The 27,100-nt window shown below is 38.2% G+C and overlaps 1 protein-coding gene across 6 annotated transcripts in view; it reads right to left on the reverse strand.

Annotated features, from left to right (window-relative positions):
* zgc:77784 (roundabout homolog 2) overlaps window positions 1–27,100 on the reverse strand; it is a 79,955-nt gene that overhangs the window by 11,674 nt on the left and 41,181 nt on the right. For all 6 annotated transcript variants that reach the window (XM_078929730.1, XM_011482443.4, XM_011482445.4 and 3 more), the window contains exons 8-20: window positions 25,694–25,865; window positions 25,215–25,420; window positions 17,337–17,418; window positions 16,998–17,166; window positions 11,625–11,791; window positions 11,182–11,303; window positions 10,863–11,079; window positions 9,386–9,504; window positions 4,889–5,066; window positions 2,516–2,719; window positions 1,712–1,754; window positions 1,488–1,624; window positions 1,110–1,397 (exon numbers count right to left, since the gene is read on the reverse strand). In XM_078929730.1, the coding sequence (XP_078785856.1) occupies window positions 1,110–1,397; window positions 1,488–1,624; window positions 1,712–1,754; window positions 2,516–2,719; window positions 4,889–5,066; window positions 9,386–9,504; window positions 10,863–11,079; window positions 11,182–11,303; window positions 11,625–11,791; window positions 16,998–17,166; window positions 17,337–17,418; window positions 25,215–25,420; window positions 25,694–25,865 (2,104 nt within the window). The remainder of the gene's footprint in view (window positions 1–1,109; window positions 1,398–1,487; window positions 1,625–1,711; window positions 1,755–2,515; window positions 2,720–4,888; window positions 5,067–9,385; window positions 9,505–10,862; window positions 11,080–11,181; window positions 11,304–11,624; window positions 11,792–16,997; window positions 17,167–17,336; window positions 17,419–25,214; window positions 25,421–25,693; window positions 25,866–27,100) is intronic.

The following is a 27,100-nucleotide window of genomic DNA, read 5'->3' on the forward strand; positions in this document are numbered from 1 at the left end:
GTGAAACTCCGCTTTACTGGCATCAAACCCCGGAAAGCCGGCTCTACGGAAAACAATCTGATTTTGAGTCGCCAAAAGGTTCTGAATCTCTTTGTTTGTTAAACGTATCCGGAAATAGAGCTTCACAAAAGGTTCCACATAGTTCATCTTCAAGCTTGGCTCCAATAAACGAAAAACTTTGGTGTTTTTTCCTCGTTAATCTGTGACTTTTTTTTACGACTTAAAATCTCATAAATTTAAGAGTTTTGATCTCATAAATTTATGAGAAAAAAACTCGTAAATTTATGAGAAAAAAACTCTGGTAATTAAACAGTTGTGACTTTCTTTCTCGTAAATTTATGCCTTAAAAGTCGTAATTTAGAAACAAAATTCTGTAATCTGGCTCTAAAACTTCACCGTAAGATTCAGAGGACGTTTTTGAAAAAGTAGAAATAAAATTTAAAAAAAATTTAAGATTAAAATATATATTTTTTTTATCATTTCATGTTTTAAACCAATCAGATTTGCTTATATAGCTTTTCAAATATTAAGCCATGCTTCCATTTTCTTTTTAGAGAAAATTCATGTTTTGTTTTGTTTTTTATTGTAATTGCTGTTTTTCTTTCAAAAGTGCATTCAGACCGGGATGGTAAAGGAAGTGAGTCATGTCAGTTAGCTTGAGACAAAAAATGTAACCCTTTTTTGTTGTTGAATTATTTTGCAAAAATCTTTTCATATTTTACGTTTTGCTGTTTTGTCCATTAGATATTTGTTTTTGAGTCACCTCACCAGAGAACTAAACACAACAGACTTAGGAGACAAATTGGTTTGAACTAAACTGTCCAGCTGTAAATGGACCCCCTAAACATCCCATTTCAACTTTTAAAGTCCAAGATACATTTTCTATTTTTGTTTCTTTCTCTTCACATTGACAGCTCTGAAATGGGACATAATCTGAACTTCATAGTTGTGGACAGTCTCACGTTGCATCTCATCTATGACCACCATACTTAGAGAGAAATATTACATTACTGTACAAAGAGTAATTTATGTTTGAAAAAGCTCTTCTGTCAGCAGAATTGTGTTTTTGTGAATTTCCTTTCAATGTAACTACAGGGTTTTTCCCGTACCATGGTTTTTCTTGGTGTACTGGAGCTTGGCATATTCCGATCCAGACTGACCAGATTGGATGGTCCACTGATCCAGATCTTTCTCCAAGCACACCAGCCCACAATTTGACAGAACCGGGTTGCTGCTGTATGGGTCTGGACCCTGGCTGTATGACATGCTGGAGTAAGTGTTGTAGTACGCCAGCAGGTCGTCCTCGGCAGTTGTGTTGATGGTGCTGTAGATGGGACTGTCATTGGATGCTGTGCTGCGTTTTCCCGTCTGGTTCGGATAGCTGATGATCCCAAGAGCTGGACATCAAGAGAACATATTAAACTAAAATCACAAACCTAAAACTTTTGTTTGTATGTTTGTTCACTGCTCTGCACCAATTTTTTTACAGTTATAATATCTGTCAGGTTCCAGTTTTCCAGAGCAGCAGTTGACTGAGTCTTTGTTGTTGTGGGTGAGGTTTGGAGTAGGCCAAGAGTCCGCCAGCCAAGGATAGTTCCCCATGTTTGATCCTAACAAACCCGGCCTGGGGAGAGAGGTAAAGACAAATTAATGCTGTACAGAAAAAAAAACAGTACTTTCTGTCAAAACCAAAATACAATGTAGAGTTTACCCTCCATTGATGATTCCTGATCCCTCACTGTGAGCAAAACCCACTAAAAGGAGAAGAGCAAAAGATATGGATCATGTTTGACAGCAAAGAAAAAAGCTTTTGCCTTGGGGTGTTTCTTTTTATAAAGATTCACAAGAGGATAAAGGCATTTGTGGCAAATCATTATACTCCTCAATATGATCCACCAAACAGTTGATCTCATATGGGGTTGTAAAAAAAGCAGATTTGAATTTATTTCTATGAAAATGCACCGCTGACCTACATACACTAAGAAGCTCACAACAGATCTATACAGAGAATGGTATGTCGGCAATGCAAATAAATGCTCTTCCTCCTTTGCTGCATTTGGAGTCTTTTCTTTTGGAAAATGACAGGCCAGAATGCGTGTGAGAAACATGATACAACAGCGCAATTATTATGAAGCACTTGTGGAGAATCAAGTGGAAAATGTAATGGCTTTGGGCTCTGGATAAATTATGTTTTTATAGGCTTATGCACAGTACAAAAGGCCGTATTCTAAAATGTATTTTTGCAATTATGATGTACGTTAGTTTAATTTTGTTTCAGTGTTTTCACTCAACCTTTAGAGAATATAACATTTTAATAACATAGGAGGAACTTGGCAAAACGTGAAAATATTTAAAATATTCATCAATATGAACACAGTTAAACTCCTGCCGATAATTAAATGAGCTCAGGCTTTCCCAGAATCCTGTCTCATCTGAAGAGTGCGTCGATGACCAAGACCAATGTTTTTTGCTTGTCTGAACCAGAGCTCCAGTAAACCTCAGTCTTCCTGCTCACCTGCTGGGGTATAAGCAAAAGAAGTGGTGTAGTGTCCCAGCTGCTTCCTCTTGCGGTGCCGACTGTACAGCCAGCCACTGAAGCCCATCAGCACCAACCACGCAGCCACACCCAGGCCTGCGATGAAGGCCGGCTGCCGAATGACATTTACAATCTGCTCTGCGATGCTGACGCTGCTGCTTTTCTTCACCTCTGGCGGTTGAGCTGAAGGGAGAGGTCATGCAGAATGATGATACACAGGCAAAACACAAGCACCTGTGTGGGTTTTTTTTTTTTTTTTTGGTTTTCTTTATACAGCTTGATGGCTTTTGTTGTTTGTGTGAAAATGTTATTTCGGTCAACGCAGAGAACACATTTCTATGTATATATAAATATATGTGTGAAGGAGCTGCAGCCAGTTTCTGGCAGAAAAACAAAACACGCTGCCAGTGACGGGTGGAGCCGACGGTGAAACAGACAAAAACTCAAATAGGAGCAATCAAATAAGCATTTTTCAAAGTTTACTATTTTAAAATTAGTGAAATATCTATGAAAACACAACAAAACAAATAATACGTCAACACTGGGCATGTGATGCGCACATAAGAAAGCGCTAAATGTTGATTCTGTGTTCATACTGAACAATCAGGGAGGGGTTTCTTCTTTGCTTTTATCTACCGTTTACTAGTTCATGTCCACCACCAACAGTTGTAAGAGGCTGGGTGTGAAATGTCGAAGGGGTGTAAATCTCGGTAATCTTCCTCCAGGCTTTTTCTTTCACCGCTGTATTCCGATATATGAAAGACTTGGTGTCATTTTAATCCGATTCGGCACAAAATACAATTATTAATTTCTCATCCACTATCAATTTTCAAATGGTTGGCACTTCCGTGAATTAAAAGGAACGCCATCCCTACATCACTACCAATCCATGATTTTTGGACCTGGTTTAACTTTTAAAGTGGGTTTGAAAAAAAACAAAAAGTAGAGTATATAAATTTTTTTTGGTGTTATTTCCATCAAAGGTGATGCTAAATACAACTGAGTCCTGGATTAAATGGTTTGTCGGTAATAAGTCACATACAGCATGGATGGGTTAAGTAATTTGACAATTTTTAGGTGTAAAGACTACTACCAACACATATACAACCATATAACTCACCACTCACTTTACTAACCTTGATGTGTAACTGTGCTTTAAAGTGACCAAATTAAAGACTTTCCAAAAGCAAACAGAGCTGACATTTATACAGGAAGTATGCTTCAAAGTAGCTCATCATATTTTGATCAAAAGTATAAATATTAAATTAAAGATACACAATTCTCTTTCTAGTATATTTAATAGACTGTGAGAGTTCTCAGTTTTCCAAACACGTTTTTCCAAAAGTTTAACTTCCAACTTCGGAAGCAAGTAAAGAGTTTGCAAAAACTACAACAACATAATAATGTAAAATAAATTTAGCTTGATAATATGAACAATTTGCCATTTTCAGTCAATTAGTTGTTTTTGTTTTTTGTTTTTCTATCTACATTAGCCAGTGCAAAGCTAATACGAAAAGCTGCTTTTCTCTGCATCAGAATCAGCTGATTCACATTGATTGTATGAACGGTCGAGGAGTTGTACGTCAAAGAGCTTGTGTTATTCAGGTGTCGCCGATGACATTTCCAGTGTTGAAGGGTCTACGAAGCAGTAAATGCTGAAGCTAAAGTCAGTTCGACTTTTACTTTCTAAAGAAATGTGTTCCGTATCAATTTGCCCTGCATGTAGAAACCACACTGTAGATGAAAAACAATCCTGTCCTCTTTTGGGGAACCTTGATCCATTTGTACACAATTGTACACCACAAAACCAGTTGAGATAGGAGGGAAAAAGGCGGTTGTGTAATGAGGCTTGGCATTGTTTCACGGACAAAGCTGAACAGATTCTCACTCACATCACAGTTACAGGAGGATGAGTCATGGGCATTTTAAGTCCTTGTAAGGAGTGCCAGACAGAGATCCATGAATGTATTCATGAGTTAAATTCTAGGTCTCTTGTCTCCAAGAGACTCGCGTTTTATCTGCATTTCCGAGGCCTACTGATCAATCACAAGGCACACTGAATTCTCTGACATTTTGAAAGTTTTATGTTGAAATGATAAAATTAGACAGGTGGAGTGGGCTAAGATAATGAGGCAATTCAATAAATTAGCATCTAATTCATGGTAGATTTATTACTAACACATCTAGGCTGTCATACTCCAAAAATCAGATCATAAATTTGCCTGTTTTTTTCTTTTTAACACATTCACAACCTTCTTCACGCAAGTTCCCCTTCTGTAAACCTAACTGTGCGGAGTGCACTTGGCCATATTTTTCTCTGTGTGTGTTGCTGTAGCAGTTTGAGTGACTCACTGAGAAGCAGGCTGACAGGCGGGCTTTGGGCACCCACACCCAAGCTGGTGACAGCAGCTACCACCACAGTGTAACGGACGTCAGGCAGCAGGTCTGTCAACAAGATGGACAAAACCGCTCCATCCACAGTTCGGTTTATCTGGCTCTCCCACTCCACGTCGCTGGCCAGACACCAGACCTGACAAAAGCAGAGAGGGTGGCCCAGTGAGATCATTTTTCTGCTTTTGTGAGAGTGTAGAGCTTAATATGACTGAAGGGAGACAGGACAGACGTAACTAAGCGCAGTCACAACGTTTAACTAATATTTGTCAAGCATTTTCAACGTAAACTGAGAGCTTGGTCAGATCTACATCCTACATTTTTCAATGCATAATTATAAAAATATTTTCCAATGAAAAGTTCAGAAAGCATAAAGCATTTTCTAAAATCCAGTTTTTGAGAAAAACTGGATTTTAAAGCCCAAGAATTGAAATAAAAAATATTTACAACATTCAGTTGTAGGAAATTCATCGTTTTTTGTTTTGGGTGGGAGGCTGGAGCCTATCTCAACTAGACAAGTCCTTTGCAGTGTCATTATTGATTGTATATGAGAAATGGACTGAGTGACTCTTTCACCCTTGTTTTCCAAACAGGAAGTACCCGGTGGTCCCAAAACGCAGAAATCCCAAAGACTTTTCCAGCTATTGCTCAGTCATTATTTGTGTCAGAATAACCATTCTTGCTCTACTTCCTTTTTTCAACATGCTCTTGCTGATTCCTAATTTATTTTCTGTAGGGAAAGTTATTTAAGTTATATACTGACCAATCAGGTCAGTATGTGGTCTCACCTCAAACTTTCAAAATATTTGATTCAGTAGATTTTGAATAGCCCACTTTCAGGTGGTAGGGGTATTGTTGTTCCAGCAAGCTCCATCCTGATTGGTGAGAGTGTTGCCATAGAAACGTTGACTGGCTCAAACATGGAGAAGTCCATATCGCGGAAAAAAATGGTAACTGAATTGATTTATTTTGTTAAAGCCTGAAGTAAATCTTTATGGGTGGCGGCCCACTCACTCAGTCCGGTTCTCATATACAGTCAATGAGTATCAGATATAGACCACCAGAAAGAAACCATTATACTGAGAGAAAACCTTTACATAAGCAGAGATGTTATGATTAAAACCTGAACTGGAGGTTGCAGAGTTAACCACACAACCATGCAAGCTATTTTATTTATTTTGCTATTTATATGGGTGTTCTTGTTATAGTCACAATTGCCTTTGTGATGCATCAAAACTTTTCTGAGCACAAACACACTGAAGGATACACAGAAAAAGGAACAGTTATACGGTCTGATGCAAGCCGTCTTAAACGACACAATTCCAGTGTTGACCTTAATGTCAGACTATCCATCTAAGAAAGGTTTGTTTGTTAAAAAAAGAGGTATGGCTCATCCTCATTTAGTTCAAGGTTACATTCATGGACGCAGGATCAGGCCTTTCTGAAAAATGGTTGCTGAAGGCAGCCCCTCGCCCAGGTTGCCCCCATGGAACTCTTGTTCAGTCCCACTTGTGGGTTCCTAGGTAACACTCACAAAATAAAGTGGCTTCTGGTTTTTGAACCTGGACACTCGAATTTCCCCAGAATCCCTGAACTGATTCACAAAATATTAATTAAAAGACTGACCCCCACTTCTTTAGGATTTACCGCACTGTCATTGGATATAATTTTTAACTGAATTGGACTTGTTTCAGGAGTTTAGTAACCTACATCTGAAATCAATGAACCTGCCGTTCTGTATTGAAGTCACACATCTTTTTGCATCCTGATCTAATTCCTACAAATTAAATTAATTTAAGCGTTTTACAGACAAGAAAGGAGTTTCACTGCATTATACAATGGTTTTCAAATTTAATTACAAAAGTCTTCCAAATTTTGTTGCAATTGTGTCTTTTTTTTTCAGAAAATGACAAATCACAAATTTGTATTTTAATGTTTCTCACTTGCTTTCTCTTGCTAGACATTCATATTAAAAGACTCAATATTTCATTGTAATCCAGTCTTTGGTCATTTTCATTCTAGTTTTGCTAATGAGGTGTGTTTCTGCTTGTTCTTTTTGGGTTTTTGCAAAAAGAAAAAAAAACAGCTTGTAATTCATCTGACTTTAAATCAAGCCAGCATCATCTTTGTTTTTGCAAAAAGGAAAACAACAGGTTATGTGTTATCCCTGAGCCTCTAATACAGTTTTTTCTTCCTTTATCTAGTAGCTCAAACTTCCTGACATGATCATTCATTTCTGGAGTAAAGTACTCAGTCTGTTCCTTTGGGCCGTTCTTGTTCTGTAATTGTGCTCCGTTCTTCCTCAGATTGCCAATGTCTATGAATCAGCCAAGCTGTCATCCAGCCATGCTTCAGTCATTCACATTCTGCTTATATTCAGCAAAACTCAAATCTGAAGTTAAGATTTTCTTTCAGTCCTTGTTCATAGAAAAAAGGTTTACCCTTCCATTTTCTACTTTCTCTTAGTAACATGATATAATTAAAATTACCTTTGGTCCTGTTAAACCAGTAATTATAATCAGTATTGGGCTGATGCTGACAGGAAAGTACGTTGGTTTTTTAACAGAAAAAGTAGGTAGGACAATGCCACTAAAATTGAGTTAAGCTGAGAAATGTCAGCAGTTGGGAATGCGGGCATGCAGGAACAAATGAATGAAAGAGGGGCCTTTCAGGAAGACAAGAATCAGGCAGCATTGATGGATTGATGTTCAGAGAAGGAAGGACAGCACAAATTTGGATGAAGGTGAATTGGGAGGGAGAGGAACAAACACTGAATAGAAATACAAACCCTTTCCACAATTTTAGAATATTATGTTAAAGTGTATTCATTTCCATTATTCCATTCAAAAATTGTTTATATATTTCATAGAATATAGATTCAGAGCACACTGTAAGGTTGATTTAAAGTATTTTTGTTTATTTCTATATACATTGGGGTTCCAGCTCATGAAACCCATGAAAACTTGAAACTTGAAAAGAATTAAAATGCTATGGAGAAATCTGACCAAATTCTGCATGACATGAATGTTTTCAACTGAGTTTTACCAACTAATCATCTAATAAACTTACAGCCAATATTAATATATTGGTTTTGTTCAGTTCAAGATGAGGAAGACTTCAGGCTTGATGGCAAGCCAAAAGACCATCATTGATCCCCGCCATAGACATGGATAATAGACCACAAAAGTTCATAGCTAAGGAGACTGGCAGTTCACAGAGCGCTGTATCCAAGTAGATCAACAAACAGAAAGTCTAATTGAAGGCAAAATGTTGCAGGAGAAGATGCACCAGCAAAAGAGACGACTGTGGGCTTCAGCAGATTAACAAAAGACAAGATTCAAGAACCTGCAGACATCCAGAAAGAGTGGAATGGGGTGGAGAAACAGCTTCAAAAATCACCACATTCAGGTGCTTCTGTTAAATGCACCTGAATGTACCACACACAAGTGCATTTAAGGGATGGGCTACAAGTGTCGAGTTTCTCGGGTCAAGCCACTTCTGAGCCAGGGCCAACAGAGGAAACAAGAAGAAGGACGGGACTCTCTTTATTTGGGAAATCAAGGTCCAAGGGTTTGGAGGAAGACTGGTGAGGAGCAGAACCCAAGCTGCTTTAGGTCCAGTGGGAAATCTGCAAAGTCAGTCAAGATTTGGTCTGTGATTTCCAGCGCTGGAGTTGGAAAACTCTGCTTTCTTCAATCCAAGATCACTGCAACAGTCTACCAGAACATTCTAGGGGACTTCATGATTCCTTCTGCTAAGGATCTGGTTGGAGTTGGCGATTTCATCCTACAGCATGTGACCTGGCCCCCACCCATACTACTGAAGTATTGAAGATGGACATATCATTTTGAAAATACTGTATTTTTTATAGATTTGATGTAATCATAGTCTTAGTCTTTATTTTTTTTACAAAAACTGAGAAGTAAAAGGTGATTTCTCCACAGCATTTTAATTTTCTGATATTGTGTTTTTGGGAGTTTTATTAGCTGGAACCCCAATTTGTGTAATAAATAATACAAATAAACACTTTTCCATGACATTCTAATTTTTTGAAAAGGGTCTGTATATTATGATGGACGAGTTGGAGGAAGAAGGACCTAAAGGGATTGAGGAGGACAGGGGGTAGATGGATGAAGAAGGAGAAGCAGGCTGTGGTTGGGTTGGATTAAAAGACAAGAGCTTGGGCAAAATTGTTATGAAGTGGCTCGCCACACGTTTAAAGGAGAGTGTGAGACACACTCTCAAACCCAACAGATTAACTTCACATGGCAAGATGCACCAGTGTTCAGCAGAAAATCAAATGGAAAAAACAAGTACTGGCAGCTCGTGTGGGTGAGTAATTACTAAATGTTAATTAAAAATCTGTTTTTTCATAAAAAAAATCAATGCCACTGGGAAAATGACAACACAGCAGATAGGAAAAAGACCCACTTGTTCCACTTTGTTAGGCTGTCTCACCTTGTACTCACGGATGGTGCCGCTCTGAATGTTGTGAGGAGGCGATTCCCAGGAGACACTGATACTACAGCTGTTGGTGAGCTGCACCACTGACACAGCGCGAGGAGGAGCGCACAAAACTGGATGCAGACAAACACAGAAGACATATTAGAGTCATCAGTAACAGATAATGTTGTGGCAAAGCTGTTAATACTCCTATCATTTCAAATCATTGAGTCAAATAGTTTTAGGCTCATTTAATTTATTTATTTTTCTTTTTATGTTTCATGTTTTGTTCAAAATTAATATTGCTATTGAAAAATATTTAATGTTTAAACTTAAAAATATTTTTTCTTAATTATTTTACAGTTGGATTACATAGCTTTTTACAAGATTCATTGCTTTGTTTTTCAAAGAAAAAAATATTGTCTTTACTGAACTTTATACAGAATATTATTGTGCTAATATTCTATGTTTCTTCACTAATTGAATACTAATGCATATGAAAACATCTCATCTTTATCTAATACAAATATGAGATATAATACAATAGGGGAGCTTAATAGAAAGTGTAAATTTGCGCAATGACTGAAAAAATTGATGTTTTTAACTCAGTGGTAAATGCCTTAGTTACAACTGCCCTTGTGGGTGGATCTAGGCCAGAGGTGGGCACTGAGGGCCGCATTCCTGCATGTTTTCCAGCATACCCTGCTCTGGCATGTTCTAATTGGCTGGACACACCTGAACCAGGTAATCAGCCATGAGTAGGGCAAGATTATTGCCTGGACACACCTGAACCAGGTAATCAGCCATGAGTAGGGCAAGACTATCTGGAAATCATGCAGACACACCGGCCCTCGAGGCCTGGAATTGCCCACCCCTGATCTAGGCTGTCTGTGGGCAAAAAATGGGCAAATCTGTTTGGGGTATGAAGGTGGTTCGAACAAAGTGTTATGACCATATACTGTTCGGTAAATAAAAAAGGTTTATGCATGTTTTTTTACGGGCTTGTTGCTGGCGACAAGTTGTAGTGAACACTTATATAACATGTATGGGGTAAGAAAGGGGGAAGTAGGTGAGACACAGGCACGTCGTACACATTTTTCAGTTTTTCAACCCCCTCAAACCTGCTTCCTGCGCAGGGGGCCTGTAAGTGCTGTTCCAGTGATAACTGCCCTGTGCTTGCAGCCTGACAGTTAAAAATGAGGAAATTAGATGTAGTTGTGTGGACATCCTAAACGGGCCTCCTACAGGCACCTATCATCCCCTGTACACCCTTGGATGCAGCATTTGCACACAGTTTGTCAGTGGCCAGTGCACCTCACCAATGGCTAGAGGCATAAGGGTATGGTATGAATGCCTCACCTGTATGTACTGAGTGCATGCAACTTACATTATCCTTACAAATACTTCATGATACACTTCCCACACAAAAAGCAATGTGACTAAGGCCTAACCTTTCTGGTAAAAGAAAAAAGATAAAAAATGTTTTCTTTACCCTCCTCTGGGGTTCGCATCAGGAGTGTGATGCTATCATGACCCTGAAGTTCATTGAAGTAAGGTCTCATCTTGACCTCATACTCTGTATTACTATGTAGATTCGCCAACACGCTGCTATAGTCAGATGTGGCCTCCACGTCTTGGACCATCCAGGAGCTGCCAATAGTCCGATAAAAGATACGGTAACCCTGAACATAGGGTGACAGGCGGGTGACCTAAAATGCAAAAATTTAAAAAATGTTCAAGCTTCGACAAGGAATGGAGCAGAACTTTGAGGTAAGGTAGTCACAATAATGTTTCTCCTTTGAGACACTCACAGTCCAGGAGATCCTGGCACTGGTGGGGGACAGAACTACAGGTCTTTGCAGGTAGATGGACACTTCACCCAGCTCCTTCTGCACCTGTCTGTGGTCCACACCTTGTTCTGTTGGACTCCCATCTGAAACCACAGAGAAATCTGTTTGGTTCAGGTCCATGAAAGAAAAAATAGCACAGCTCAAAAGTGCATGGGAGAAAGAAAAAAAGTTGAAATTCAATATTGCTTACGGCAGAAGAACATCACACCGAGAAAGCAATTACTTCTGACACTGCAAAGCTAGATTTTTCAAACCCTCTCTCACATTATCGTCGTCCTACATCCACTTGCTCTCATTTCGTTCTCTAAAAAAAAAAAGGCTGAAATACATTTGCAACAGTGGAACTTGTGTAAGGCTAAAAAAAGTCTTGATTGAATTATTATTTTGTGACTTGTATAACTCACCCTGAGTTCTCACAGGCTCAGAGATGGGACTGGGGTCACTGAGGCCGTAAGAGTTGACCGCTCTGACTATGAAGAGGTAAACTGTGTTTGGGAAAAGCCCCACAACTGTGTGCGTCTCCTGCTTCACTTGATCCGCCACCGTTTGCCAGGTGCTGCCCACAGACTGGCTGCAGGACAGAAAAAATATAATTAGTCCAACAGAAATTATAAAGGGATAACAGTTTATTATCTAAAAATATCATTTCCCAGGATTATGCCTTTAATTTTCCAACATCATAGAAAGAATGAGCGAACCGGAACACGACTGGACTATTAAAAAGGAGGATGTTTGCCATCTCAAAGAGAATAATAATGATTCGCTGCTGCAATCGTGTATGTTATCTGGAGTGATACAGGTTTGATCAAAACTCTCAGCTAACTGCACATGGCCCTCTATCAAGATGGGATGAAACAAGACCAGCAGGTATTAGAAAGATAGATCTAAGTTTGTGCATAAAATTAATTCTCCAATATCTTCCTTGTGAGGTGATAGCTCGGATTTCCACAAACGATATGAAAAAATATTGAAGGGACCTTTAAGGCAAAGGTATGAAGGAAGTTGGGGTGAAGATTGAACTCCTTCTAGATTTTTGGGTCATCAATTTATTTTGAGCAAACTTGAAAACATCCATAAAACGTATTTACTAATTATTTCTAAAATTTAAAATAGCAACTATTTGAATTGCTCAGTATAGTTTAAGTCCCACTCCAATCATCTTTTGATCTATTGTAAAAGTGTTCCCAGTGGGCTTTTAATTATGATTTTGCCATTTTTAGCCAAAAATGTAAAAACTTGTGTTGTTTTCTAGGACATAGTTTCTGCAGAGTCGTTGGAGTTCATTAGAAATTCACTTCTGAGTTGTGGGTGGACCCATTGGTGTGAAGCAACACAGTTCCCCCTTACTCTCCCCGTCTCTTTTTACGTTCTCTACCGCCATCTTACAGTCCCTCAACCCCAACCTACCATTATCGGTGCAACAAAAATGGTGAGCAATATAGAAGCTGTACAGTTTTACTCCAGATGCCATCTCAGACAAGGAAAACAAAGACACACGTGGATCTATTTGTCTGCAAGTGGATGCATCAGAAGGAGCGAAGCCGGGAGCTTGTGGCCACCCTTATTTAGTAGATCACAAATAAGCTCTTTTTCGACTGGATTTTTTCGTCTGCTCCTGATTCACAATGATTTGAATAAAGAAATATTTAGAAATTTCTAGCTTAATTAGTTTTCCTTATATATGGGTTCTCCATCATCAGAAAAAATGCTACAAAAACATGTTAGAAACACCAAAATCACAATTTTGATCGGAGTGCGTTTTCATTTATTTTTATATTCCTCATTAGACAATTTGCTTGAACTTCTGTTTCAGGGCTTTGCTTTTACTTTAAAAGTTTTAAAGATCCAAGCACCAAAATAAGTACTTAAAAAAATTAAAATAAACAAATTTAGAATATAATTTAAAAAGATATATCTAATTGAATTGATAATTATAAATATCCATGAAATTGTTATGGCCATACCATCACTAAGATTAGAATAATCAAAACTGGATTTATTGCCACTCCCAAGTGGGTAAAATTATGTATATGAGTATGCAGGTCCAGCAGGTAAGAAATCCATTTATTACATAAACGTTTTGTGATAAAAATTTCAATAAGTCATGAATATGATAGTTTTTTTTTTCAATGATAAAAAGAGAAATTCCTCAAAAATATTATTTTATTTTCCTTATTAAAACAGAACAAAACCCAAACCTGCTGCCTCTTGAGCTGATATTGATCATTTTTATCCATCTCAGGTAGAAAGTAATCAAAATTACCAAAAAACAAAACAAAAAAAAAACAACAACAGCATCTGGTGTTCAGCTAAAATATATATAAACAAAGGTTGCGTTGTTAAAACGCTGATATTTCTTGAATGTTTAAAAAAAAACAATGAAAGGAACCTGTGGTTGTTAGACTGAGGACACAATTTTGTTATGGCCCTGATGGCAGAAAACTTGCTCATAAATAAGCACCGTAGCTTGCTGGATGATGGCTACTCTCAAACAGCATGAGTGCAGCGGAAACATTTTCCACAACTCCACAGAGAGGAAAATAGGAAGATAATTAAATCAAACAGGTCAAAGCTATTTTCTATCATCAAGGGCAGTTTTTTTTTCTCCCCCAAAAAGCAGTTTTGCCATTTAAAGAGTCAAGCTGCATTATAAATTGCTTTTCTGGTTGAATCTGGACAATTTGCTATTTTGCTGAATTCTCCTTAAGAATTTCTCACCGTTAAACTTTAAAAATCAGCTTGTTGGTGATGCTGCATGGGTGTGAAAGAAGAGATGCAACACCACAGAGACCAAGTTCCCTTTGTTCCTTTTGAGAGCTATCCAAGAGCAATGATGACAAGACGAGTGCATCCTTTCTTCATATACACTCACCAGCCACTTTATTAGGGACACCTAACTAGTATAGCGTGTTGGGCCCCCTTTTGCTTTCAGAACTGCCTTCATCTTTGGTGGCATACTGTAGATTCAACAAGATACTGGAAACATTCCTCAGAGAGTTTGGTCCATATGGACATGAAAGCACCACACAGTTGCTGCAGAAATATCTTCTGTTCTTAGCGGACAGGAGTGACCCCCAGTGGGGTCTTCTGCTGCTGTAGCCCTTCAGCCTCAAGGTTGGATGTGTTGTGCATCCAGAGATGCTCTTCTGCAGACCTTGGTTGTAACCAGTGGTTATTTGAGTTACTGTTGCCTTTCTATCAGCTGGATCCAGTCTGGTGATTCTCCTATGACGTCTGGCATCAACAAGGCATTCCTGCCCATAAAACTGCCGCTCACTGGGTGTTTTCTATTTTTCTGACTATTCTCTGTAAACCCATTGGAGATGGTTGCTCATGAAAATGCAAGTAGATCAGCAGTTTCTGAAATATTCAGACCAGCCCATCTGGCACCAACAACCATGTCACGCTCAAAGTCCCTTAAATCACCTTTGTTCTCCCTGGTTTGAACTGCGATAGATTGTCTTGACCATGTCCACATAAATCTATTGAGTTGCTGCCACTTGATTGGTTGATTAGCAAATTGCATTGATGAGCAGTTGGACAGGTGGGCCTAATAAAGCGGCCAGTGAGTGTACATTCCTTTTACTCCAAAAGTAATGTACAGTATGTGTCTGAGTGTTTGTGTGTGTGCTTGTTTGGGTTTTTTCAGGCTCTTTAATGAGTGAACTTCCTGACATGCCATGGACCCCTCACTTTATTGCCCCAGGACAGCACAGAGCTGCCAGGCTGACCACTGCAGTAATTGTTTCCTCTTTCAGCCGCTGCCCTCCTGGCTGATGCTCCCAGACATTTGTTGTAGCAACAATAGCCCTCTTCAGGACACCCGTGCTGCAGACTGAGGCAGGCGACTGTCACATTATAGCTTCCTGATGTCACGTCACGGAGCGGAGTCTACCTTGGGCAAACGACTATTAATGAAGAAGACTTCATTACTGGGGAACCCACTGTCTGAGGAATCTTTATCTTAATCAGGAGTGTCTGCTGAACTTCAACTCCAGGAGACTCATCATTAGGTAGAAAGCGCACAGAAAAATAAATGTTATAATTGATGCCTCCTGAAACACCACTGCTGAGCTTGCTTCTGGCTGTTTTTTTTCCCCAAAATCACACAGCGTCAGTCATGGTTTGTCACACATTACACACAACTCAGAAAGAGCAGGCTCTTATCTGCAGCTAACAGTGATAGTCGTAACCTTGTAGAAGGCAGCCAAAAGAGCTTGTGATGTTTTGTGTTCTAGTTACTGGTAATGACATTGACTGCATGCACATGTGGGAAAAGTTTCCTTGCTGATTAAACGAAATATACCATATACTATTTTTGTTGTTGTAATTGACCTGAAATGTGAACAAAGCTGATTGTAACCATTTATTCAATGTGCAATATACTTGTAGTATATAACATGTGCTGGATCTTGCTCAAGAGTGTCTGATGACAATGCAGTCCATTCATTTTATGTATATTTCAGTCAGTGTACATTTTGCTTAAGATTTTACATCGTTTTTCTGGTTCTTGTTTTGCAAAGTGCTTTAAACACTTTCAAAATAGCCCAGCTACGGTGGCCCTAAAGTGCAATTCACTCCAACAAATTACTTTACTCAAAAACATTAAAGATCACAACAATTTAAAAAGCTAAACAAACGATAAAAAGAATCATTACATTTTGAAAATCAAAACAAAATTCCAGAAACCAAAATATAACTCTGAAAAAAATGAAATGAAAGTGAAATATTTCATAAAACAAAAGTGATTTCCAGAAATCAAAAAGAAATGTTAAAAAACGAAACACAACAAGAAACCACAAAAAGTATGGGACATCGCTGATCGGATGATGATGTTTGTGTTTTGATGTTCTTTCAAATGTGCCTTAAATGTTTGCAAACTAACAAAAGTATAATGATTACAGAGCACATCCAGTATTGCTTTATGCTGAATAACCTTCAGTTGAAATGATGGACAAACATCATCATCCAATCACCGATGTAGTACTAACCTTTTTATTTTGTTATTGTGTTTTACAAAAATGTATTTTAAAACCCAAGGAAAGGATTTTGAAAGCAAACATTTAATATGTAATTTGCTACTTGGAAAGTTTTTTTATTTTTTTTAAGTTAACATTTTGTTTGTAATTAATGTTGATTTCAAAACTGACTTTTGTTATCATTACTCATTTTATTTCATACTTTTTATCTTTTATGATTTAAATCAAACTACTGAAAGCCCCAAACCTATTTAATGTCAATAACAAAAGATTCTTTATGAATCTATGTTTAACATAGCAGGAACCAAGAATTGCATTTCATCATCAGCTTGTTTATTTCTGGGCAGGGATTCCAGGATAGATTCCCAGAAGAAGGCCAACATATAATCAAAAATTGTGAGTACTTCTTTCACACTTCAGGTCATTAGAATGTCTTGTATATTTCTGTTATAAAAGGGAAGTCCTTCTGGTTTATGCCCTTAATGTAATACTGTACATTCTGATGACAAACACACCACCGTTTTTTTTCTTCAAACAGCTGATTTTCTATCATGACTATGTTCACCTTATGGAAGCATTAAACAGTGATACCACAAATATCAACAACTGAAAATGAGTAACTGGGCTCACCCAGCAACCCTGACCCCCCCATCTCCTCAGAAAAATAGTAGACCAAGCTTAAGAATACATACAATTGTATTTAGTTTACGTAAGCTGAATGTCACCATTTGATTGATCAGTTCTTCAAGTCACTAATGGATGGTCAATGGTGTCTGAACATCTGTGTGTATGAAGTACCTGAAGGCCTCAATAATGTAGGATGTGACCGCAGCTCCCCCTTCATGTGGATTGGACTGCCAGGTGAGAGTGACAGTGTTCTTGGTCACATCAGTCACCACGGGCTTCTGCGGAGGTCCTGGAAGCTGGATGTACTCAGAAACTCTGGATCCTGAAGAAGTCCCTTCTTCTGCAAAGCACAAGAGGCAGGCTGAACTTTCATCCTCATTAAGGCAACAGATGGGGCTGTTCTGAAGAACAACGGCAGACTGTGTGGTTTCATGACAACAGAGGTGTGAGAGTGACAAAGTGTGAAGTGGGAAAGAAACAAAAGCAAGTGGAGAGTTTTGGTTTGAGTACCTCTCACATTCAGAACGCCACTCCAGCTCGATTCGCCTGTGACACTGGACACCACACATGTGTACATTCCAGAGTCTGTGTCCTGTTAAGCAAAAACACTGAATTTATGATAGAATCCATAGAGGGAAGTCAGAAAAACAGTTCTGGGATGTTTTTTTCTTCTTACAATAGGAAAAGTATTTAACCTCTGATAATTTTGCACAATTGATGAAGAAACACTTATTCCTGAATTGCAATAACTTAATTTAAAAAAGAAATAAATTCAGCAAAGAGGAATAAAAAAATACAGATTAATTGACATTTCAAAGAGTGCCACTCTAATCATCTTCAATTCTAACCTTCAGCTTCCCAGAAAACCCTTGGTGTGTTTCTTTCTTCTTGTGTTTTTGGGGTCACGGTCATGCTGGCTGGAATACTCATCCATGACCTACATTTAATGCTCTGACTCACCAAAGGTTTTCACCAAAAAAAAAAAAAAAACTGACAGACTGGATTCCTCTCCCTCATAAACAAGCAAAGGAGTTAAGATTCAAAACTCTTAATTTTGATTTGGTGAGGATTGACATCTTATGAGTTCAGTTTTCTTGGTTTTCTTACATGAAGGTTCGAGTTTTTAACAGTCAAACTAGTTTTCAGTTTTCACAGCTGTTACTGCTTTAGTTGATTAACCCTCAGTGTATTTTTCAGTGGCCTTCAGTCTAATCTGTCTTTTCCCTCAGTAATGACTGTCAGGTTTTGAATTTGTCACATTAAAATCGATGGCGTAGTTTTTGTAATCCATCTAACTGTTTTCCAAACCTGGTTAATACCTTTTGGGGTGATGGGGTTCCTGGAGCCTATCCCAGTTACAGTTGGGCAATGGTGAGGTACACCATTGACGGGTTGCCAGTCCATTGCAGTGCCACACAACTACACACTCTCATTCAAACTATAAGGACAATTTGGAGTTATTAATAAACCACTGAAGCCTGTTTTTGGAGCATGGGAGGAAGCTGAAGTACCCGGAGAAAAGCCATACATACACAAAGAGAGCATGCAAACTTCACACAGAGAGGTCCCAGCTGGGAGTTGAACCAGGGTTTTCTCACTATGAGGCAAAAGTGCAAGCCACTACAGTTTAACTGTGGCTTTTGTCAATTTTAAGTTAATTTGTTAAAATGAGTTACACCCAAAAGTCTCTGTCTTCTGCATCAAGGTCTTCCACAACCACCATTGATTACAGATCTGTGGGCATGGACATGACAGGTAAATGTGGTACATTATAGGATTAAGGTTAAACCAATTTTAATAAAAACAATCAACAAGTTTCTTTCTTTTTTCTGATGGGGCATTTGAAACATTTTATGAACTTGAAGTGCTTTTGTTTATGAGTAAATCTTTAAAGACATTTTTTGTCAAGCTTTCAAAAGTGCTTTGATTGTTTAAAAAAAAACACAATTAAAATAAAAACAACTGAAAGTGGTCAGATTGCTTCCATGTTTGATGGGAAACAAATCTATGATTTGAGGAATAAAATTGGTGAGACTGAAAGGTTTGGTCCACAGCTTCTTTGCAACACAACTGCTTGTGAACAAAATAATGGAGCCAGTCATTTAAATATTCGTGCATTTTGTGGTAAAAGTACCAAATTTGGCACCCTCTTTCCGAAAAGCACAGTGGCCACAAGAAAAAAAAAAATATATATAATGGTATTTTCTATGTACCTCTCATTTTAAACACAGCATTTTGTGCATGGACAACCCATATTGTTGAGACTTGGCCAAATAGACATAGAGTATTTTTGTAACAATTGAGTGCTGCCATCTTTACAAATTGCTGCCATTTTGGATTTTTATCGTGGCTAACCTGCTTTTCCGAAAGAGGAGATCCTAAAATCCATGCCAAATTTGGTTCTTGTGCCACAAAATGCATGATTTATCTGAAATGCCAAACGAACCAGCTATGCTAATAGGTTTATGTTAACAAGCTCTCCAGACCTGTTTAGTTTTGTAAACCTAACATGACGTTGCATTAAACTTCTTTAGCTAATTTTATGCTAAACCTGAATTCACTAGGCTTGAAACAAAGACATTTGTTTCAAAATTAATTATTTTATTTTTTATGTTCTTTCAAAACCTTCCAAGATAACTATATTGAGAAAAATTGGAAGATTTGGTGAGAAAGAGCGCCCCTTTTTTGTTTAAGCCTAGACAAAACATTTTAACAAAAACATTTAACAAATATACAAAAATACAGATTTCCAGTTTTCAGGAATTCTTTTTAACCAAACATGGGTTTTTATTAACATAATTAATATTTAGGTTTTGCAGTTTGTTTTTGTTTCCAAATTAAGCTATATTTAGCTGGTAAATGAGTTGGGTTTGGGCTATTTTTGTGGAGCAGACTTTTAAATTGTTTAGAAAAAAAGGGTTTTAATTTTTTTTTTACATTTCTTTTACACAGTAAGCATATCTAATAAGGGTGTTTTGATACGGCTACAGTCTAAAACATAGTATATTGTGATCATTGTAATATTTTACCAGGAAAATAGTTAAAAACAATTTATGTTTTTGGCGTCAAAATAAATGTATTGTTTCTAAAACAAAAGAAAATGAAACAAAAGTATTTCTGTAAATTTTTCTTGTCTTATCAATATATGGTCATGAAGTTTACCAGAAGAAATTTGTTTTTGTTTTATTCTTTTTTAAGTAAATGCAGCCTTCATTGTATTACATCAATTATGTCATTGTACCGAGGGGCTTCTAATTAGGGCTAAATTACATTCATCAAATGTTTTCAAGCTGAAAATTATTGATGAAATTACCGAAGAAGTGCAGTTAGACAGCAATTAAAAAGACAGAAAAAAGCCAAAACAAGCTGCACACAACACTGGAACTGGATACAGTGCAGCTTGAGCAATGGAGCAAATCATTGTTTATGTGGAGCCTTTGGTATCTCTTCTCTGAAAACTGCTGCCTGTTGCTTATGAGAACAGCCAGAATAGACTGGAGCGGGAACACTGCAGGTCATAAAATCCGGCACAAAAAAAAAGCTGAAACGCATCAAAAAGCTCAACTGAGCTGCAGGCGAGTGCAGCATTGTGTCATAACTCCCTGCAGGATTGTCGCAGCTAAACAGCACCCTTCTCTGCACGCACAGATCTATGATTCATTGTTAAAACACCGAGTTCAGTGTCTTTCACTGCACACATTTAAATGCATGTCATGCAAAAACACTGTAATTATTTCCCACCAAAACTATCAACAAAATAAAGCTAAATTAATTAAGAATTTCTGCAATTTATTTGGTTGCAGATTGAACACAAGTCTTGATAAAGGTAAGAGAACGCAACAAAACAATTATATTCAATAGTTGAACATTAATTAAGCGGCGAATACTTCTTAAAGCATGGTAAAGGTAAAAGCTTGATTATGTCGTGTCGGATTTGTTTGTCTGAAATTCTTTACAAAGCTGCTTGACTAATCAAGCAAAAGAAAGTTAATCAGCTGCTTCGAAAATGATTTCGCTGGGGTTGGATGCTTTTGATTTGCAAATGTTAATTTCAGAGGAAACGATAGAAATCATTTACATTTGTCCTTGTGCAAAAGAAGTGAAGCCATATAACTTGTTTTACTTCTACCAAGCTGTAATGCTTTCAAACATCAGTGATGTAAATCTAATCAGTATTTCACTGTTTGATATGAACTTAAAAAAAGGTTGTATTACTTTTTACACAACAATAGCATTTTGCAGAATCACATCTGCATTCTTCTTTTGTTTTTTTCACTTTTTGCGAGAGGGTTGTCTGCTTTCCTTCAGTAATGGGGTTTATTTGCTTTTAAGCTGTGCAAGAGAGGTCTGTTAATTGATTTATGCAGCTCAATATTCCGCAAAACATCAACCAAAAAGGTCTTGTCCTTTTTCTCTGCCCCATCGTTGGGAGCGGAACTGTTGAAGGCGCTTGCGTGTTCATCATTGATCATCAGTTGTTCAGTAACAGAAGGAGACAGGCAGTAATTCATGTTGTGAATGTAATGCCTCTGCTGTAATGTTCTTTCATTGTACAAAATGATGTTTCCTTATTTTACAAGCTATTTAGAAATTATTCTCCCCTGTTTTTCTGGAATGTCAAATTATTATTATTTTTATTATTATAAAATATTATTAACTTTTTTTAATATAACAAACCCTAAATCAGTACCAAGAAACATTTAAAATAAACTAATTAAAAAAAATCCTTGGATATGTGTTGGAACAATGTATATAAGTTGTCTCATATTTGCTTTTTTATGCATCACCTAGCTATACATAGGTGATATAATCATGTTTACAGAAGTGTCTGTGTCCAACTCTGTTTCACAGAAAGGTGGAGGTGACACCCTTGGGAGAAAACAATTATCTTTGTGTCTTTCCAGCATCTTCCTGCAAACTTGTGTGTTAACTGTGTCTAGAATGCATCGAAGGACGTTCTGTGTTAGTTTATCCGTGAGAAAAGGCTTTGCAGGTCCGAAGATGATGTGGGAAGACTGTAAAAGATAGACATGTCGCAATTAATGTTTTCTAATCGTGCTGCAGCTGTGCTTTCTTGCCCCCCCTTTTAGAGCACAGCGCATGTGTAACTTAGGGAAAACCCAAAACAATTTATTTAAGGGGGAGAGCAGCAGAATATGCATCAGAGTGGAGAGAGATTGTTTCTGGGTGTGATCTCTGTTTGCTCTCCTTGAAAAAGGGACATTTGGTCTGTTGCCTTTCTTTCCTTTTTGAGTTGCTCTGATGTTGCAGGTTGTTTGAACCCAACAATAAGTCTCACTAATTTAGTTCAATTTTCACCACACAACCACAATGAATGCATCAGCATCAGAAGCAAGTTTACCATCGTTGGGGTGTGGAGATATCTTGAAGCGGCAGAGAAAGAAAACAATTTATGATTTGCAATGTTGTTAAAGTAGTAGTCATGGGTGACAGGGTAGACTTGACATTTAAGGGAGGGGTGGGGGCAGATGACTTTGGAAGGATGGCAAAGCAGCGGAGTGGAAGGCAATTACAAATGAAAGTATCAAAAATGTATATTTCTAACTGTTTTATTATTGTTCTTGTTTTTAATTTCATTTAAAACATTACTTTTATTATTTTCGCAGTGCTTAAGGAAGCTTGTATGGATCATTTCTTCATCTTTGTTGACAATGATACTTGATGGGGGGGGGGGTCAAGTTTAGGGAAAAGCTTTTTACTGGAGGGGGCAGCTGTGGCTGTAGCTCTGCCCCTGATTTAAAGTCCAACTCCTATAATCTCTTGATCTACTTTGAAAAAGTTCCCACTAGTTCTATTTATGATTATGCTTTTTGTTTTTGCCAATATCAAAAAAGCTGTCGTTTTCTAGGATATAGTTTCTCCAGAGCAGCAGTAGTTCATTTCTGAGTCGTGGTGGGATTGTCGTTACCGAACAACATCCCCCCCACCCACTTCCCGTCATTAATCCACTTATGAGCTCCCCCGCTAGTCAACCCTAAACCTAACATTAGCGATGCATCAAAAATGGCGAGCAATATTGAAGTTATCCAGCCATACAGTTTGGAGCCAGGTCTGGCATCTGGTCTGGCACCACGTGTGGCACGATGAAAACAAAGACATACTGTAGATGGATCTATTTGTCTGCAAGTATATCAGAATGGAGCAGATCAGGGAGCTTGTAGCCTGTCCAATATTTTTTTTACAATATATAAACTATCTTTTCCCAACTGCATTTTTTCATTCCCTTCTGATTCAGAATTAATTGAATAAAGAAGTATTGAGAAAAGCAATTTTAAGCTTAATTTTCCTAATAAATGTCATCCATCATCAGAAAATTGCTACAAGAACACATAAAAAACACAATTTTCAAACAAACGTTTGAAATTGCATGTTTGTTCTTGGTTGCTATAGAATTTTGGCAAAAAATCTGTTTCCCTCTTTTTATCAATTTTTCCCCCTAAAACACCAGAATTTGCATTTTCCTTACAAACATTTGTTTGTAAGGAAGTTTCAGACTACATATCGCATCAATCGTAACTGTTTATTTGCATCTGTGCTGTTTCTTATAGTGTCTGTACTTAACCCATAACCCTAACCCTAACTTTTTACATCTTTTTGAGTAACAATGTTTTAAAGCAGTGCTCCTCTTTACTATAATTGTATATTCTCCGGCTGGCAAACAAACAACCGATTGTAATCCAGCGTAACAGTTCCATCCATCTTATCCATAATCTCTTTCATTTCCTTTGGCGACTTGCCATCTTTTTCTTGTGTCTCTAGTATCTTTGTCTGATGTCAGAATAAAGTAAAAGCTTTTTGTTTTTTGTTTTTTTAATCATCCTGGTCATGTTAAGTCATCCATTCATCCATTTTCCAAACCCACTCAATCCCTTTTGCGCTCACGGGGTTGCTTGAGTCTCTCTAAGCCATAATATTGGGTACACCTTGGATGGGGTCACCAATCCATTGAAGGACTGTGCAACAACGCACACACACACATATACACGCACACACACACTTATATTCACACTTAGGGACAATTTAGAGCCAGGAGAAAATCCATGCATGCACAACGATAGCATGTAAACCTCACATAAAGAAGACCAAACCGTGATCCAAACCCCTACACCACTGTGCAGCCCACCATGCTAAATTGTCGAGTTTCCTACTTTCCATTTTTGGTTTTGTTTTATTCATGACTTTCAGTTTATTCTACTTAAAATCTGTCATGTCTACTGTCAGTCTCTTGCAATTAGATCCTCCACAACCACGTAACGTTAGGTAACGTCAGCCAATGAAAATATATAAATATTAAATTCTCCAATGTAATTAAAAAAAGAGATGGCTGGCACCCGGTTTGTAAACATGCAATGGGATTGAGCGCTATGAATTCCCGGTATTCCCTGGTGGGACCTCATGGAGTCACAGTGGCTGTAAACATGGCTGTTGACACGACTCATATGCATGAGCCCACATGCTTGTGGCCTAATTCTGGCTCTGAGCCAGTCTGAGGAGTTACCATCAGACCCTATGAGATCATCCTCCACAGAGTCGACTTCTGGATGACAGACGGTACAGCAGGCAGGTGGAGCTTTCTTATTTCTTATTTTTTCAGCTAAAATATTGATACCTGTTTGGGGCATCTGTGGGCTGAATATTTTTAGCCCGTCACTCGTCATCTCCATTTCTCCTCTTTTTCCCTAATGTCAACCCCTCCATGCCCCGCTAATGCATCTTTTCTGTTCCATTGAGCACATTGGCATGTCAGATTCCCCCTCCCCGCCCCAGAGGTGCAGCGGACCGAGTCCTAATGTTTACTGCACACTGCTGCGGAGACCCAGCAGGGCGAGGAGATGAATAGGCAAAGTCCAGCAAGAAGATTTAATTAAAAGCCAGTTAGATGATTAATCAGCGATAGCTGGTCAATTAATGAAATTGATGCTGCTTTTGTATTGTCCTGCACACACTCACTGACCTCAAGATGAGGTTACGGCACAAAGGGGACTCCTGAATCCTCTTCCATCAAGGCAGAGCACATTAGCATTTATAAACAAGCGCCTTCATTAACATTACAATTACACAGCGCATGAGCACATAATTGCGCTGGAGAGATAATGCACTGCCTTAAAGAGACTGCCCTTTGAATCTCAGTCTCACCTTAATTTTGCCGCCGAAAATGGAATTTGGGATTGAAATTAGATAAAGATCTGTCAGCGTGTGGGCTGCCGAGAAGGTGACAGGAGGTCAGAGATGAGACGTCCTATTATTCCGCTGGGTTTTTGTAGTTTTCCATCTCTCAGTTCTCCTTTTTCTTCAAAGGAAGGCATACTTTCACAGCCTAACCTTTCCAAAGCCCTTCCCATAAGCACTCTTCTCGCACATACACACCTTTACATCAGTGATTTGCAACGTCCCGTTCTCCATCAAGGTTAGTCGGAGTTTATTTCCCTGAAGTCTCTCTCCGTCCTTCTCCCATGAGATCTTCACTGAAGTACCCCTGACCACGCGACAATGCAGCTGCACCGTCGCACCCAGGGAGACGGTCTGGTTGGCGGGGCCTTGCCGGATGATTGGAGGGATACGCCCAGAAGGACCTGGCGGAGGAACGGAAACAGAACACTTACAAACACCAAACAGCAAAGTGCCAGCTGTATGGATGCAAAACACTTTAGAAGCCAAGCAGGCGTGAAACAATCAGCAGTAAAAATCATAAATCTGTTGTTTACAAGCTGCACAAAGAACATTAAAGTCATTCCTCATCCAGCATGGGCTCCTACTAAGCAATTAGTGTGTTTCCCCTCATTAGCTGAAGATGTGAAGTAAACCTCTGGAAGGCTCAGACATCATCCTCAGCATCAAAGTCTCACCTCCCTCCACCTCCAGCAGTGCCTTGGTCAGCACACTTCCCGCCACGCTGATGGCCTGGCACACATAAAAGCCAGAGTCCTCAGGGTGAACATCCGTGATGGTCAGCTCTCCACTCTTGGAAACAGAGTATCGGCCTGACTGTGATGGTGGCTGACCAGGAAACAGCAGCATCTAGACACATGTACACAACAAAAATGGGGAAAAGTGTCTTACTCTAACCACTTCTGAAAGGAATATAAAAAAAAGATAATTCTAAACAAAGCAGAAGAACACCAAAAGAAACACAATTCAGTTTAAATACACCCCGCTGACCCATGAGACAGTAATTCTCTTAAATCTTTATAAAATAGTTTTTGACATTTGCAGTATTGCATTTTATTTTGACACAGTGGTAGATATCATTCTCAGAACCACTGGACATCATTTGAACAAAATATACATTTACCTGAACAGTAGAATACACTGGTGTTGCTGATCAACAACAAAGCCCATGATTTGAAAAAGTAAAAAAGCAAACAAACTGGATTTTCTGTAATCACAAGGGAAAGCTTGATTTAGTTTAATGTGTGGCTTGTGGCTCTTCAAATCTTTTGCCTGATATTATTGTGTTACATTATGTCATGTTACATGTGTTTCATTATTTCAACAGTTTCTGAGTTAAGTCAAAACAATGCATGAATACTGGATCTAAACTGTATTTTGGAACTGAGTGCCTAATTCCTAAATTATGATAGAACCTCCGCTGTGTTTTACTATGGGACATATATGTGTAACTGTGTTCTGTTCATTTCATGTAAAGAAAAAATATTCATTATCAAAAAGCATGACTGAGTTTATCAGTTAGCAGAAGGGCAAGAAGTTCTAACTTTCACTAAAGAATTCTGGATATCACTTGTTGGTACTTTTTTTTTATTTTCTGTCCTTTCTTTGGTCTTTTTCGACAGATTTCTCCGTGGTTTAGTGCTCTGCTTCTGATACAGCAGAAAAAGCACACTTGTGATTGCTGAAGGTCAGCCTTAAGCCCTTTAAAGGCCTGGGTGGCCAATTTTTCCAACATCAACCTTTGCAGACATCTCCTGCTGAGTTCTGTTATAAGGCTGAAATCTTTGAAGCATCTTTACAGTTTTTGTCCTGTGGACTTTATATGGTTACAAAAATCCAAAATCAGATTTTTTATTATGAGGCTTCCTTTTTCTCTCTTCAAACACTCATAGCGAGAAGACTGAAAAATGTCCTTTTCTTCACTGAAATATCTTATTTCACAGATTATTATGAAACAATAAAAAAAAAATTAGAAGAAAATACAATAATGCCACATGTGCATTCAATCCATCACTCGCTATTTCTATATATACTTCCTTTCAGTTCTTGTTGTTTATTGACTAAAATAGCATATTTAAAGACAC

This window comes from Oryzias latipes, chromosome 13 (genome assembly GCF_053564925.1).
Source record: "Oryzias latipes strain Hd-rR chromosome 13, Olatipes_Hd-rR_3.1".
Classification (NCBI taxonomy): Eukaryota; Metazoa; Chordata; class Actinopteri; order Beloniformes; family Adrianichthyidae; genus Oryzias; species Oryzias latipes.